At 41.7% G+C, this 14472-nt stretch overlaps 1 protein-coding gene across 3 annotated transcripts in view; it reads left to right on the forward strand.

The window, feature by feature from the left end:
• SMAD9 (SMAD family member 9) overlaps positions 1-14472 on the forward strand; it is a 74993-nt gene that overhangs the window by 30285 nt on the left and 30236 nt on the right. For all 3 annotated transcript variants that reach the window (XM_030922415.1, XM_030922417.1, XM_030922416.1), the window contains exon 2: positions 8175-8773. In XM_030922415.1, coding sequence (XP_030778275.1) covers positions 8362-8773 — 412 coding nt within the window. In that variant the 5' untranslated portion in view covers positions 8175-8361. The remainder of the gene's footprint in view (positions 1-8174; positions 8774-14472) is intronic.

The following is a 14472-nucleotide window of genomic DNA, read 5'->3' on the forward strand; positions in this document are numbered from 1 at the left end:
TGACAGGATCCTGTTGGAGTTTGTCTTTTGTTTTCTATGCAGAACACACTTCTGCTTTCCCACACTGTGGCTGCTTCCCACCTTTGCCTTGCTCCTCACATCTGTCCCCCTCCTCCTGCCTGTCTCACTAACTTCTCTGTAACCTTGGAGTTTTCAGAGGGAACCACCCTCATCATCCTGTGACCAGATAGACAAACCTGCCTGTGTCTGCTCTCGTTTACTCCTCTTCCCTTCTGTTGTCCCACTTGTATCTTTTGCCACATGCATCTCTCCTTTTTATGGATAATCAGTAAAATGAATAAGATTCTCTCTAGAAGCCTCATCTTTAAACAAAACACACCACACTGACCTCACCTTCCCAGTAACTACTTCCTCTGCCGGGTCTCCCAGCTCTCACCTGTCCCTCTGCATTGTCTTCTACTTGCTCCCCCATCTGATTTATTCTCCATATAAGCAACTAGGACGATCACTTAAAAATGATCAAGTCGGCCAAGCGCAGTGACTCACACCTGTAATCCCAGCACTTTGGGAGGCCAAGGCGGGCCGACCACCTGAGGTCAGGAGTTCGAGACCAGCCTAGCCAACATGACGAAACCCCATCTCTACTAAAAATACGAAAATTAGCTGCGTGTGGTGGTGTGCACCTGTAATCCCAGCTACTCAGGACACTGAGGCAGGAGAATCACTTGAACCCGGGAGGTGGAGGTTGCAGTGAGCCAAGATCGTGCCACTGCACTCCAGCCTGGGAGACAGAGGCAGACTCCATCTCAAAAAAAAAAAAAAAAAAAAAGAAAAAAGATCAAGTCAGATCATTTAACTTCTTTGTTTTTCAAACCCATTCAGACTGGACATGGTGGCTTATGCCTGTAATCCCAGCTCTTTGAGAGTCTGAGGCAGGAGGATCACTTGAGTCCAGGAGTTCAAGACCAGCATAGACCTCCTCTCTCCAAAAAAAAAAAAGAAAAAAAAAAAAACCCATTCAAAGGCTCCCCTTTGCACTTTAGATAAAACCCATTTTCCATATGCTGCTTTCCAGCTCCAGCAGGACACTCGTGTCTTCCCCTCCTGCCTCACTTCCAGCCACTCACACCCTTGCCCACTCTTCCTTGGGCACAGTTTTTCCTCCAGTTACCCAAATGCATGGAATTCTCTCCACCCCTGTGCCACCCTCTTGGCATTTTTCTCTGGAGGTCTCACTCTACAGCCCCTAGAGTGGCAGCACTTTCTTGTTCTCTTGATCTCATTGTCACCTCCTCAGGGGGTCTTCACCAGGAAGTCCAAGCAGGTCCCTGGACCCACAGTCATGTTTGTTCCTGCATAAGACTTCATGACTTGTTAATATATACATGTTTCATATCCAGACAGTTTCTAAGCCCTATATGGACAAGGGCCATGTCTGCTTTGCTTCCCACTGGGCAGGGCCTGGCACATGATAGGCATTCATATCAGGGCCATTTGCTGAGATCTGTGAATCACTGAATGGAGGCTGACATGCAGCTCAGCTCAGGTTGGTCCTTTCCTTTAGGAGACAGAGCCAACCTTTCTGTTGTGTTTCATGCCCCGTTAGAGCCACAACGTTTTGGAGATTGAAGAGATCTTGGAGGGCTTCTCTCTCACATTTCCACCGTTCAGGCTCCATCTCCCATCCTCCTGCATTTCAGTACAGCTCAGGCCCAGCCTTGGGTTCAGGGGGTCTTTTGCTGTCCGTCTCGGCTTGTCAGGGGATGCACCCATGTTGCTTTCCTCCCATGTCCTTTGGGAGCGGGATTATGGTGCAGTGGCTTAGGGTGTCTGGAGCCAGACTGCGGGGGTCTGAATCCTGGCTTACTAGTGGTGTGACCTTGGACAAGGTACTTAATCTCTGTGTACCTTGGTTTCCTCACATGTCACGTGGGGTTAATAAGCACATGCAGCTGTGACAGTGATTCAGCGAGTAAATGTACTTAAGGCATTATCATGAAGATAGTCAATATGTGTTGGCCATCTGCCTGTCTCCCCTCTACCTTCTCATGATTGCCATGCACTATAGTCCTTCTAGGCTCTTCCCAGCACCCGCGTAGTGAGAATAGTCAGCTACTCTCTACAGTCCCTTTAGCTTATTCTCTTCTCACTCTTACTTTCTCTTTTTCCCGTTTTTTCTAATTCAGTGTTGTTGTTGTTTAACCTTTTGGGGGTCACAGGCTCTTTTGAGAATTTAAAGAAGAATACCTATGGGCTGTTGCCTTAGAAAAACCCAGTATTTGTACAATCACCCAAAATGAGCAATTCAAGTATCCACAGATGGCTTGGAATCTCTCTACGGCCCCCTGGATAGAACTCCCATTACAAACAGCTGCGTTTCTGTTGTCTTCTTTGGTGCTGTGGGCCGAAGGTATTCCACCCAGAGAACTAGAACTGACCCTTCATGGATATTTAGGATACCTCAGAATACAGCTAGAAAAGTCGCTTTCCAGAAGATGAAATCATGATACCTTTTCTATATGTATCCAACCGCATGATACTGAACTGGCATATGCATAAAGTGATTATTTATATCTTATAATACAACTTGTGATTGCTACCCATTTGGAACATATGGGAATGCCAGGCTAGTGTAAGGGAGGACAAATTTGAATTAAATATACGTGTGTGTGTGTGTGTGTGTGTGTGTGTAAGCCCAGTTCCTTCTCAAGTTGTACAGTAATAAGACATGATGTGTGTGTGCCAGTGGTGATAATAACAGCCAACTGTTTTCTAGATAGAAGTCCTTTTGGACGTAGTTTTATACTTGTGTGTAAAGTATAAAGAAATTATTATAAAGTAAAATAAGCATATATCATGGCTGTATTAATTACCAGTGTACAAAAAGTGCTGCAGAAATAGTCTAGATAACAGTGTTTCTTGGAGGGGGTTAAATGTTCCTTCAGCAAAAGTGTTCACTTTCTAAATTGGTTAGTAAACTGTTTTATAGATACCAAGGTATACTTAATGCTAGTCATGGATTAGAGGGTCAAAATTGATAAGCTTGAAAAATTAAAAGACAAAAACAAATAAGGAAATCATGATGTTTTATCGTGGTGATTGTTTCTGGACTAGGCCCTTGCAGAACAAACACGTGCTCCCTGACCCCCTGGGCTGACCGCATTGTGCAGCCTGGTAGGTGATGGAGGCCTTGGCCACACTGACCCAAAAGTAGTGCCCGTGAAGGATTGCTCAAAGGTTCCATGTGCCCAGGGCTTAGGAATGCTCCATCTTAAACGGTATTTTTTAAATTGTATTTTCTTCAGGATTAAAATCACCAACTGAACCTTCCCAGGAGATCAACTGAGTGGAAATAATCTTCAGTAACTGCTAATGGCAGCTGGATTTAAAACCGTCAACTTAAAATAAAAAAGCTTATGTCTCCTGAATTGTTACCCAGCCGGGTAAATTGTTTTTTACTGTGGAATTATGTGCACTTAAATCCTGGTGTATGCATGTGGTCAGCACTGCTTTTCTTTTAAGTGGGCTTGTTTATTTAAAAGACTCGAAAATGAGAAGTTGTTTTCTTACTCAGTTGGGGTTTGTTGTAAAACTCGATGCCAGAAAAAGAAAAAAGTACTGTTTTTGTGCTGCGAGTGTGTGAAGTGTGTCCTTTCCAGAGAAAGGACAGTCATGGTGTTTTTTTCTCTCTGCCCCAAAGAAGGAAAGCTCTAAGGACCAGCAGGAGGCTTTGTGGGGGATCTGGGGTTATGAACGCTAATCACGCACTGACCAATGGCTTCAAACACAGGAATGCCCAGTATATGTTTTTACTCTTATTCCTTTGCAGTAATTCAAATACTACTAAAATGAAACAAGTAGCTGGAGAGCAAAGTGGGAATTGGTTCGTGTTGGTAGATGATACTTGTTGTTAACAGGGTCAGTTTGATAGCTGTGTCAGAGCTGTTGTTTTGCCCTGCTCTGTGCTATGAAGCGTCATTAGTGAAGGTCACGCTCCGACTGCTACGGGTAGTCCCAGTAGCATCGAAGCAGCTGAGCAGGTCTTGAGATCCCATGTGGCACATCCAGCCCACAGCCATGGAGCCATGGACCCATCTGCCAGGCAGACCCTCCCCTGGAGACGGAGCCTTGTCTTGATCTGCAAATGAGGAGGGAGTGGGATCCAGAGAGACAACGTGACTTGCCTAAGAGTACACAGTTGATCTGTGACAGGGATACACGATTTTCTTACAAAAGTGAGACTATACCACACCAAAAAATCTTAGAAAATTATCCTAATCCACCACAGTTTGTATTTTTATTTTTTATTATTTTTATTATTTTTCGAGACGGTCTCCCTCTGTTGCCCAGGCTGGAGTCCAGTGGCACAATCATGACTCACTGCAACTTTCGATTCACAGGCTCCGGCGATCCTCCTGCCTCTCTGCCTCTCAAGTAGCTGGGACTACCTGTAGGCGCCACCACGCCCAACTAACTTTTGTATTTTTTGTAGAGATGATGTTTCATCATGTTGCCCAGACTGGTCTCAAATTCCTGAGCTCAAGCCATCTGCCTGCCAGTGCCTCCCAAAGTGCTGGGATTGCAGGCGAGAGCCACCATGCCCGACCAGTTTATTATTATTTTTTTAACTGTGATTTAAATCCTTTTAAGTGCAGCCCAGTTATCCTCTCAGGAATTTTCCAGACTTCCCACCCCCTCAGGTTTTGCTCACTTATTGTTTGTTTCATTCTTCTTTGCACTTTTTAGAAATGTAGTAACTGAGAGAAATATTAATCGCCCCTCCTCCTATTTTTGCAGTCAGTTGTTTTTTCACTGAACGCTCTGAAGGTGCTCTGTTTTCATTGTTATGGTGAACCTGGGCCATGGAGGTATCAGGAGATGACAGTAGGTTAGGGCTTAGAGTCTGTGGGCATTTCAGTTCTCTGACAATGGAAAGCTATTCGGAGCCAGGTTGACACAACTGAACAAACTTGCACTGTTAATGTCAGGGCGATGACCACCTGGAGACAAATAGGGAGGCCCTTTGTTCTCCTAGTGGCTAAAACATTATAGGAATGAGAATGAATAACCTTTATGAACCCTAGAGTGCACTGCCTGGACAAATAGAAACAACCTAGACAAGGGGACGGGGTCTCTGCCATCCAGACCGGAGTGTAGTGGTGCAGTCATAGCTCACTGCAGAGTCAAACCCCTGGGCCCAAGTGATCCTCCCACCTCAGCCTCCTGAGTAGCTGGGACCCAGGCTGTAAGCCACCGCACCTGGCATGATTCATTTTTTACACTTAATTTTTCTATTAAAAATATGCCAAGCATACAAACAAGCATAGAAAATAATATTTTGAACATCTGTATACCCACCAGTCAGCCTCATTAAAATCTTTTTGATATTTTCTATTTCTAGCCTACCTGGAGGCCGCTGTTATGAATTGGGTGTTTATCACTCTTGAAGTTCTAAATTTAACTCTTCCGGGCCTCCCTCAATGCAAGGGCCTGCGTTTAATGGGACAGGATCGGCATCTTGCAGCAGTAAAATCATAGTTTTGGAACTGTCGTGAGACCACTATAATGATTTGAAATGTGTCAGTGAGATCGGTCTGCAGAGAGCTGAGGTGTTTCAGACCCTAGATTCATGACTAGATGGCAATTTCCCAAGGTATGAGAAAGTATGGTGGCCACTGAAGGTCACTCATCAAGGTAAACCTCAGACAGTTTCAAGAAAAATGTATGGTTTAGGAGCAGTGCTTTTCAAACTTTTTTTATTGTAACCCAACTTAACAAGTAAATTCTCCACTGTGACCCTGGACACATACATCCCCCCCGGCCACACACACACGTACACACACACAAACACACACACACACACACACAGCACATACTTCTGAATGAAAATTCTTAATGAAATGATTATTATTATACTTAATTATTTTTGTCAGCTGCTCTGCAATAAAGTCTATTTTGTTTTATTGTTTATACAAAAGCTGTTTTGTTCCAGTAGAGTTCACATGCCATTGGTAAATAGGCACCCACAGTTTACAAAAATGAACCAAACAAAACCTGGGTTAGGGAACCATTTCTTGTTTCGTGGAGCAAAAGTTTTTAAAAGGTATATTTAGTTTAACTCTGCTGAGTGGTTTTATAAAAAGCTTTTCTCTACGACTGACCTCAGCGTAAAGATCTATGCCACAACTTACTGACAATGAATCCCATGTAAAATTAAGCAGAATTCACAACTCTTCTGGGGTTCAGGTTATTCTATCATGAGACTTCTCCTTAAAGCTCCTAACCCTCTTCAGCCATTGTTTTAAGGCAGCCTGACTAGATTAAGTAAACAGAACTTGAACACAGTGACTGAACTATACTTTATAAATTCATGATTGTTAAGTCACAAAAGCAACCTTTCCAAATAAAACTGAGCGTAAGTCAAACTGCCAAGCGAAAAAGAGCAGCTATGGAGCTCTCAACTCTCCCTTTTGTCATAGTTTATCTCTGTACAATGCCAGATGAGGAATAAAGTGATGTGACTATTGCTTTATACTCATTAAATCTCATTCATTTTTGTGGGACCATACTGCCATCCTCCTCACCTGAGGTGCCCGATAATGATCACCTTAGCAGGGGGTTATAAGGCACCTATGTTCAAAAGAAGTTTGTAGAATTGGACTCAGAAAGGTATAGCTTGCCCTCCAGGGAAGCAAAGGAGAAGATTATATTTAATGCTTATTAAACAAACAATTGTTGGAGACTATGAGCTACATTGATTCCAATAGCCCAAAATACTTGAGTCAGCTTGCTCCAAAATGTTACCAGCCAGCCATTTTAAACATTAATGAGGCGGCTGGTTTCTAAAATCTGGAAGAAGGAGAAGGTTTTGTTTAAGCCAACTGTTTCACAGAAGAGGAAATACAGTTCTACCTCAGGAAATTTAAATAAGACTGTTAAATAACTGGGAAAGAACATCTCCTGTGGATGAGAGGGCAAAGAAGAATTCAGCTGATTTTATACCAAATAACAAACGTGACAGCTGTGCTTTCTTGCATATGTATTTGTGTCTGTGATAGTGTATAATTTCTAGAAAAGCAGTTATCAGGCATTTGGGTCTTAAAAATTTCCACTTTTAAAAATCATCAAGAACAAAGAACTCTTCTGTTGGCTGGATCTATTAATTTTTACTGTTTTAAAAATTGAAACTAAGAAATTTAAAAATATTGATTCATTAAAAACTATTATATATTAACATAAAATATTTTTATTTAAAACATTGTTTTCAAAAAAGTTATTGAGAAGAGTATTACTGTTTTATATTACTGCAAATCTATTTAATACTTGGTTTAATACATGGCACCTAGATTGTCGTTATCTGTTTCTCCATATACTCTATTGTGCTATGTTGTTTTGGTTGAAGTGTGTAAAGAGAAGTTAGTTCACACAAATAAGTAATTGGAAAAGAGAGAACCTCATAGTCCCCTTAAAAGGATCTCAGGGATTCCCAGGGATCCTTGGGGCACACTTTGAGAGCCACTGCCCTGAAAAGTAGTTTGGAAGACTATGTTAAGTGTGGCTGTCCAGGAGTGGTGAGATTATTCACGATCCGGTTTTATTTATTTATTTATTTATTAGTATTTATTTTTTACAAGAAGATGGATTGCTTGTGCAAACTAAAAATGAGAAAGAAAGAAAGAACATATGTTGAGGGAAGATTATGGAGGCCCTGGAAAAACCCAGGCAGAGGAGTTTACACTTGGGAGACCAAGGAGCCACTGTGATTTCTTAAATGGGAAAGTGCTAAGAACTGTGTTTGGGAGTAAGTGGATTAGAATGGAAGGATAGAAGGGGAGATGCTACTTCAGAGGAGTGGTGTGGTGGGCCAGACCTCAGGTGTCAGTGGAAATGGAGAGAACGGGACAAACTCCAAAGACTTTGAAGGCAAAATGACCTGAGACCTGGATATAGGGAATAGAGGAGAGGGCAGAGTCAAAGACAACAGTTTTCAAATTAAAACATTTGAAAAATGTTTCTTCCCTTCTATCCAACTTTGGGGCCTGCTTCTGTTGCTCAGGTTGGAGTCCAGTGGCGCAGCCTCGACCCTCCTGGGCTCAAGCGATTCTCCCGCTTGAGTAGCTGGGACTGCAGGTGTGGATCACCTCTTTCTATCCAACTTCAACTTTTTCTGAATGTTACCCTGATTAAACTAATTGAAGTCTTGTGTTTTCCAGAATTGGCCAGCCTGTTCAAGGACTTAGGAGAAAGTCAACACACTTCCCAACTTGAATTGGTCCTAGCCGCTCCCAGAAGAACGGGCGGGTTGGTCCCTATGCCACCCTTGGAGAGCTACTCGCCGCCCACTTTGCTGTGAAGGTCTGTGCGGTTCCCGTGCGCGCCGGAGCCTGCTGTGGACACCTTATGCACTCCACCACCCCCATCAGCTCCCTCTTCTCCTTCACCAGCCCTGCAGTGAAGAGACTGCTAGGCTGGAAGCAAGGAGATGAAGAGGAAAAGTGGGCAGAGAAGGCTGTGGACTCTCTAGTGAAGAAGTTAAAGAAGAAGAAAGGAGCCATGGACGAGCTGGAGAGGGCGCTCAGCTGCCCGGGGCAGCCCAGCAAGTGCGTCACGATTCCCCGCTCCCTGGACGGGCGGCTGCAGGTGTCCCACCGCAAGGGCCTGCCCCACGTGATTTACTGCCGCGTGTGGCGCTGGCCGGATCTGCAGTCCCACCACGAGCTGAAGCCACTGGAGTGCTGTGAGTTCCCATTTGGCTCCAAGCAGAAAGAGGTGTGCATTAACCCTTACCACTACCGCCGGGTGGAGACTCCAGGTGGGTCGTCTTTACCACGTCGAGGTTTATTTTCAGAATGAAGGGCGTGTGCCCCACTGATGGAGAATGACGGGGTACCAGCAAACAGGGACCTGTCCCAAAAGAGAGAGAGAGGAGAGGGAGGTTCAGTTTTGAGGGACTGGTCCACATTTTTGTTTCCTGGAATGAGGCAGATGTCCAATCAAAGAAAGAAGGTTCCCATGAAACCATATTCCTGCCTGGAATGCCACAGGAACACTCAATCCCAAGAGAATCGCAGTAAAACCCTGTTATAGCCAGTGTGAAGGAATGAAGGTAAACTAGCCAGAAAAATCCAGAAAGAAGATACTTTCGTTTGATTTCATTATGCTTGTAAGCTTTGTGTGATTTTGAAAATAAGGCAGATGACTAATCAAAGAGAGAAAACTCCCATAAAAGTTTTATTTTGAGGTATCTCGGACAAGTTGACATAATCTTTTACCAGTTCTTGGGGTCCTGAAAGGTTTTTAAAATGGCCTTGATAATGATGAGCTGTAAAAATTAAACATCTCCCCCCCCCCTCAAAAAACTGAACTGAACTGTACTAAACTGAACTAAGGTGAGGTTTTTGGCTGCTACTTTGTTCAAGTTCAGGTAAGTAGAAGGTATTTTGTATGTAGGTCTGAAAACAGTCAGTGAAAGAGTTGCTGGAAATCATTCCAGGCAGTTATTTTGAAAAATGGTTTTAAATACAGATAGGTATCACTTAATGATGGAAATACATTCTGAGAAATTCATCAGTAGGTAATTTCTTTCTTGTGTGAACATGCTGGAGTGTACTTACACAAACCTAGATGGGATAGCCTGCTACACCGTTAGGCTGTATGGTGTAGCGTGTTGTTCCTAGGCTACTAACCTGCACAGCATGCTACTGTACTGAATACTGTAGGCAATCCTGACCACAGTGGTACTGAATGTATGTGAACAGATCTAAACATACAGTATCACAATCTTAGGGACCACTGTCTTATATGTGGTCCCTCAACAAAATCGTGATTACACAGTGCATGACTGTATAGGAAAGTACCTTTCTAAAACCCTTCACACCCCTGTATGTGTGTGTGTGTGTATGTATATTATATATATATGTGTGTATTTTTTATATATACATCTGTCTATCTGTATTTCCCCCTTCTCTTGGAGAAGCCAGGTGTTTATCTTTGTTCCTTCACACTGGCTGTAACAGGGTTTCACTGTGATTCTGATTGTTTCTGTGGCATTCCACACACGAACACAGTTTTACGAGAGCTTTCTCTCTTTGGCCATCTGCCTCATCCCAGGAAACCAAAGCACTGACACATTAGCTCATGGAAATTGCCCATGTCCAATGAAGAGATGGTCCCGTGTACATAGGCAGGTTCAGTTAACCTTAAAATAGTATCCAATAAGTGACTCATGCCCAGCCTACCTCAGTCTTAGCTAAGTGATCTTTCCAGCTCCCAGAACTTAAGGAAGTCATCTACCTGTGTGTAGATGCCTCCCACAGCCCATTCAGGGACTGAGGCCCTGGCTGAGAAGGTATTAGAAGGTTCCACATGCTTGGCAAATCTGATGTGTTTCCCCTAAATCCTGGAACGAGTTGCTTTCCTCCCTTCCTCCCTGCTTCGTTTTGACTCTCTTCGTTTACTTTAAAAAAAAAAAAAAAAGTCAATAATGTCTACGCTTATAATAAGATGACTTGATTCCATTTTGTGTTTCAAAGATTTGAATTACATTAAGCATCCAAAATATGCCCAAATGGAAAAATGTTCATTAAAAAATAATTTCTCTCTTCCTGAATAATGTAGTTGTAAAATGTAACAACTTGTAAGAATTATCTTGTAAAATGTACCTGGTTTTCCTTTTGAATATTCAAAAGCCTAATTTTAAAGACCTGTGTGACATTTTAGTTTTTCATGTTTTTTGTTTTTTGAGACAGAGCCTCGCTCTGTTGCTGGGCTGGAGTGCAGTGGCGCAATCTCTGCTCACTGCAACCGCTGCCTCCCAGGTTCAAGCGACTCTCCTGCCTCCACCTCCTGAGTAGCTGGGACTACAGGCATGTGCCACCTTGCCCAGCTAATTTGTATTATCAGTAGAGACGGGGTTTCACCATGTTGACCAGGATGGTCTCCATCTCTTGACCTCGTGATCCGCCTGCCTCGGCCTCCCAAGGTGCTGGGATTACAGGTGTGAGCCACCACACCTGGCCCTTAGTTTTTCCTGTTCTGTAAGATTCTTTTAGGAATGATGGTGTGAATGTTTTACATATGGTAAATAGATTTCATTTTATCATAATTTAGCTGTGAATTTCCAGAAGGAAAGATGGGTGTAAAGATTATATTAATTTAAGGTAATATTTAAGTTACAGAGGTTTTTCTTCCTCTTGTGATTTTTTTAATAGAAAAAGATTTTATATCTAGTTAGCTATCCATATTTAAAGTAAATATTTTAAGAATAATAAAAATGTTAACATTAAACAAGTTTGCTGACTTCCTATTTGTCATAAAGCTGAAGTTTTGCCTTTGAAATCTCGTTTTTTGGCCATCTATTGTAGATACATTGAAGGCTGTGTTCCCATTTTCTTTGCATCCACACATCCACTTCAATAATTGACTTCAGTGCTTTCTGAGTTATGTGTGGTGAGGGATCAGTTTTTATTTTTTTAATTTCCAGTCCTTCAAACGAATACTTTTATAGTACAGATAAATTATTAGGCAAATGAAATTTTAAAAAGACTTAGAAAATATAAGCCCAATTTTAAAAAGTATTTAAAGAAATATAAACTATAAACTGTGAAATTGCTGTGAAAAGTTTCTAAGCACTAATTTCTTCACAGACTGGTCCCCAGCAGTTGGCCAAGGATCCCCAGTCCTCAGACCACACTTTACCTGGCATGGTTCTGGTGGAAGCCATGCAAGACTGTTGTGGTACATGATGATTTTTACTCCATTAGGCCAGAGGTTATTTCAGTAGTGTAATTTCTTTTTTATATAAAATACTCATATTATGTCAAAACCACATGACTTTTTAAAAAAAGACAAAAGTGTTTTTTTCCAGCTCTGCTTTGCACTCCCATGTGCCCTGTAACTCCTTCTGCTGTTTCCTCCTGGGTAACACTGAGATGTAAAGATAGCATGGTATTTAAAAGTGGCATAAGATAGGAATGAGTGTCTATAAGCGCACTGTCATATTTACAAGCAGCAGTTGAGATGTAGAAGTGGAATTAAGTAATTAGGGATAGCTGTGTTTTTGAGTGAAAGTATTTAAAAATATGATCTGTGCACATTTAAGGCAACTGAGCCAGTCAGGTCCAGTAACAACCAGGATGAAACCATCAGTTTTCTTTGCAAGCATCCACTGGCTTTGATTTTACCCAGATGGTAAAAATATATTATCAAGATGGTTGTTATGATAAAGGAAATGTATCATTTATTTTCTCTGGGTGCCTCAGATCTACAGGCCATGAAGAAATAGAAGTCTCTACATTCAGACAGATAGGAGGCATTTTATTTTTATCAGTGTTAGGAATACACCGTAGATATTTTACATTAAAACTGAAGTCACAGAGATTACTCAGATTCTTCTTCATAAAAAAGTAAGTGTTTATTTGAACATTGTTAACGTTTTGATGAAGGGTCATTGACAAAGAAGCCACACGCATTTGCTGTATCAACTCCTCACTTCAGACTACTCATGAGGCACATAATCTTTTATTTCTTGCATAGTTGTGGAATATTAACACATTAAAGGAAATTTAATAGTTTATTATCCATGTCACTGTTTCATGGTGATGTTGAATGTTTGTTCTCTGGTGTCATAAGGCTGCATATGTATACAAATACTAGCTTGTAAAAGGGGAAGAAATTATTTGTTTCTCTGCCACCCTCACTTGTGGCAATTTTAGTTTAAAACCTTTCATTTACTCTTTTGAGTTTATTTTCTGTCCATGTAACTGAAAATTACTGCTTGTTAAGAAAGAGAGAGATGTATGATGTCAAAGGCAGATGGCAGACTTTGGGGTTAATGTCACTGTTATTGTTATTGTCTGTTTATTCCAAACATTTACCTTCTTTAAGACCTTATTTTTTAGAGCCGTTTTAGAACATTTACTTTTTGTGAGTTTTTATTAATACTTGCCTATGACTGACAAATCAGTAGTGTGATTAGAACCAAGATCTGTCCTATTTATACCCAGAGACAAACTCTTTTAAACAATTCTTGCTTAGTTCTTTTGTATTTCTTTCTATTATTACTAAGAATTATGACAGTAACTCTAGATAATACATGCTTATATATCTATTTCCAAATTTGTGACCTTTAGATATCATTGACTCTCTAATATAAAAGATGAGGATTTCACTCACTTATTTATATTTATATATATGTATATATACACATACACACTTTTTTTTTTTTTAATTTTTATTTTTATTTTTATTTTTTTGGAGACAGAGTCTCTCTCTGTCGCCCAGGCTGGAGTGCAGTGGTGCAATCTTGGCTCACTGCAAGCTCCGCCTCCCGGGTTCATGCCATTCTCTTGCCTCAGACTCCCGAGTAGCTGGGACTGCAGGCAACCACCACCACACCTGGCTAATTTTTTGTATTTTCAGTAGAGTCAGGGTTTCACCATGTTAGCTAGGACAGTCTCGATCTCCTGACCTTGTGATCTGCCCACCTTGGCCTCCCAAAGTGCTGGGATTACAGGCATGAGCCACCGCACCTGGCCTCACTCGTATTTTAATATTCTTCCTTCCTCCTCTTCTCAGTCCTTGATTTCTATATTTTAGTTCATAGTTTGTATTTGTTTTTGGTTATTCCAGTGGTTTCCATTGTGGAATTTGGGGATAAGAATTCTTTGTCCTCAGAAGGGCATTGGTCCGTTGACTTCTAGTAGCCAGGGTTGGAGTGGGAAGTTGAGGTCGGTTGATTCTCATTTCTTTGTAGGTGACTTTGTGGTGATCCTCTAGGAGCTTTTGGAATATTCCAGTTGTTAACCACAATGTTTGAAATTCAAGATGGAAAGACTAGGTCGGGATCTTATTTTCATTTATCGAGCTCTGCGCACTCTGTGGCTCTTTTCAATATGAAGACATAGGTCCTTCGTAGCTCTTTGAAGCTTTCCTTTGTTATTTCTTAGACCACTTTCCCCTTGTGTGTTCTTTGCCTCTCTCTCTGGAACTTACGTTGGTTACAGATGGCTGTCCAACAGCATTTTTGGAGTAGCTACTTTATACCAGGCATTGTAACCTTCTAGGAGTCGGTAGGACGTGAGGGCCTGGGCAAAGCTTTCCCTTAAGAATTTGAATTTATTCTGAAATTTTGTATAGAATCAAAATCAAGAACTGTAACATTCTTTTTAAAAAATGAAATCCAAAAAAGCATAGTAAAATGAACAAACATCATTTATGTTTTCTTACTGCTGCTCTCTTTTTTTTTTTTTTTTGAGACAGAGTTTTGCTGTTGTCACCCAGGCTGGAGTGCAATGGTATGATCTTGGCTCACTGCCACTTCCACCTCCCAGATTCAAGTGATTCTCCTGCCTCAGCCTCCTGAAGAGCTGGGATTGCAGGTTCCCGCCACCACACCTGGCTACTTGTTGTATTTTTAATAGAGATGGGGTTTCACCTTGTTGGCCAGGCTGGTCTCAAACTCCTGACCTCAGGTGATCTGGCCGCCTCGGCCTCCCAAAGTGCTGGGATTAC

The sequence above is a fragment of the Rhinopithecus roxellana genome, chromosome 18 (genome assembly GCF_007565055.1).
Source record: "Rhinopithecus roxellana isolate Shanxi Qingling chromosome 18, ASM756505v1, whole genome shotgun sequence".
Classification (NCBI taxonomy): Eukaryota; Metazoa; Chordata; class Mammalia; order Primates; family Cercopithecidae; genus Rhinopithecus; species Rhinopithecus roxellana.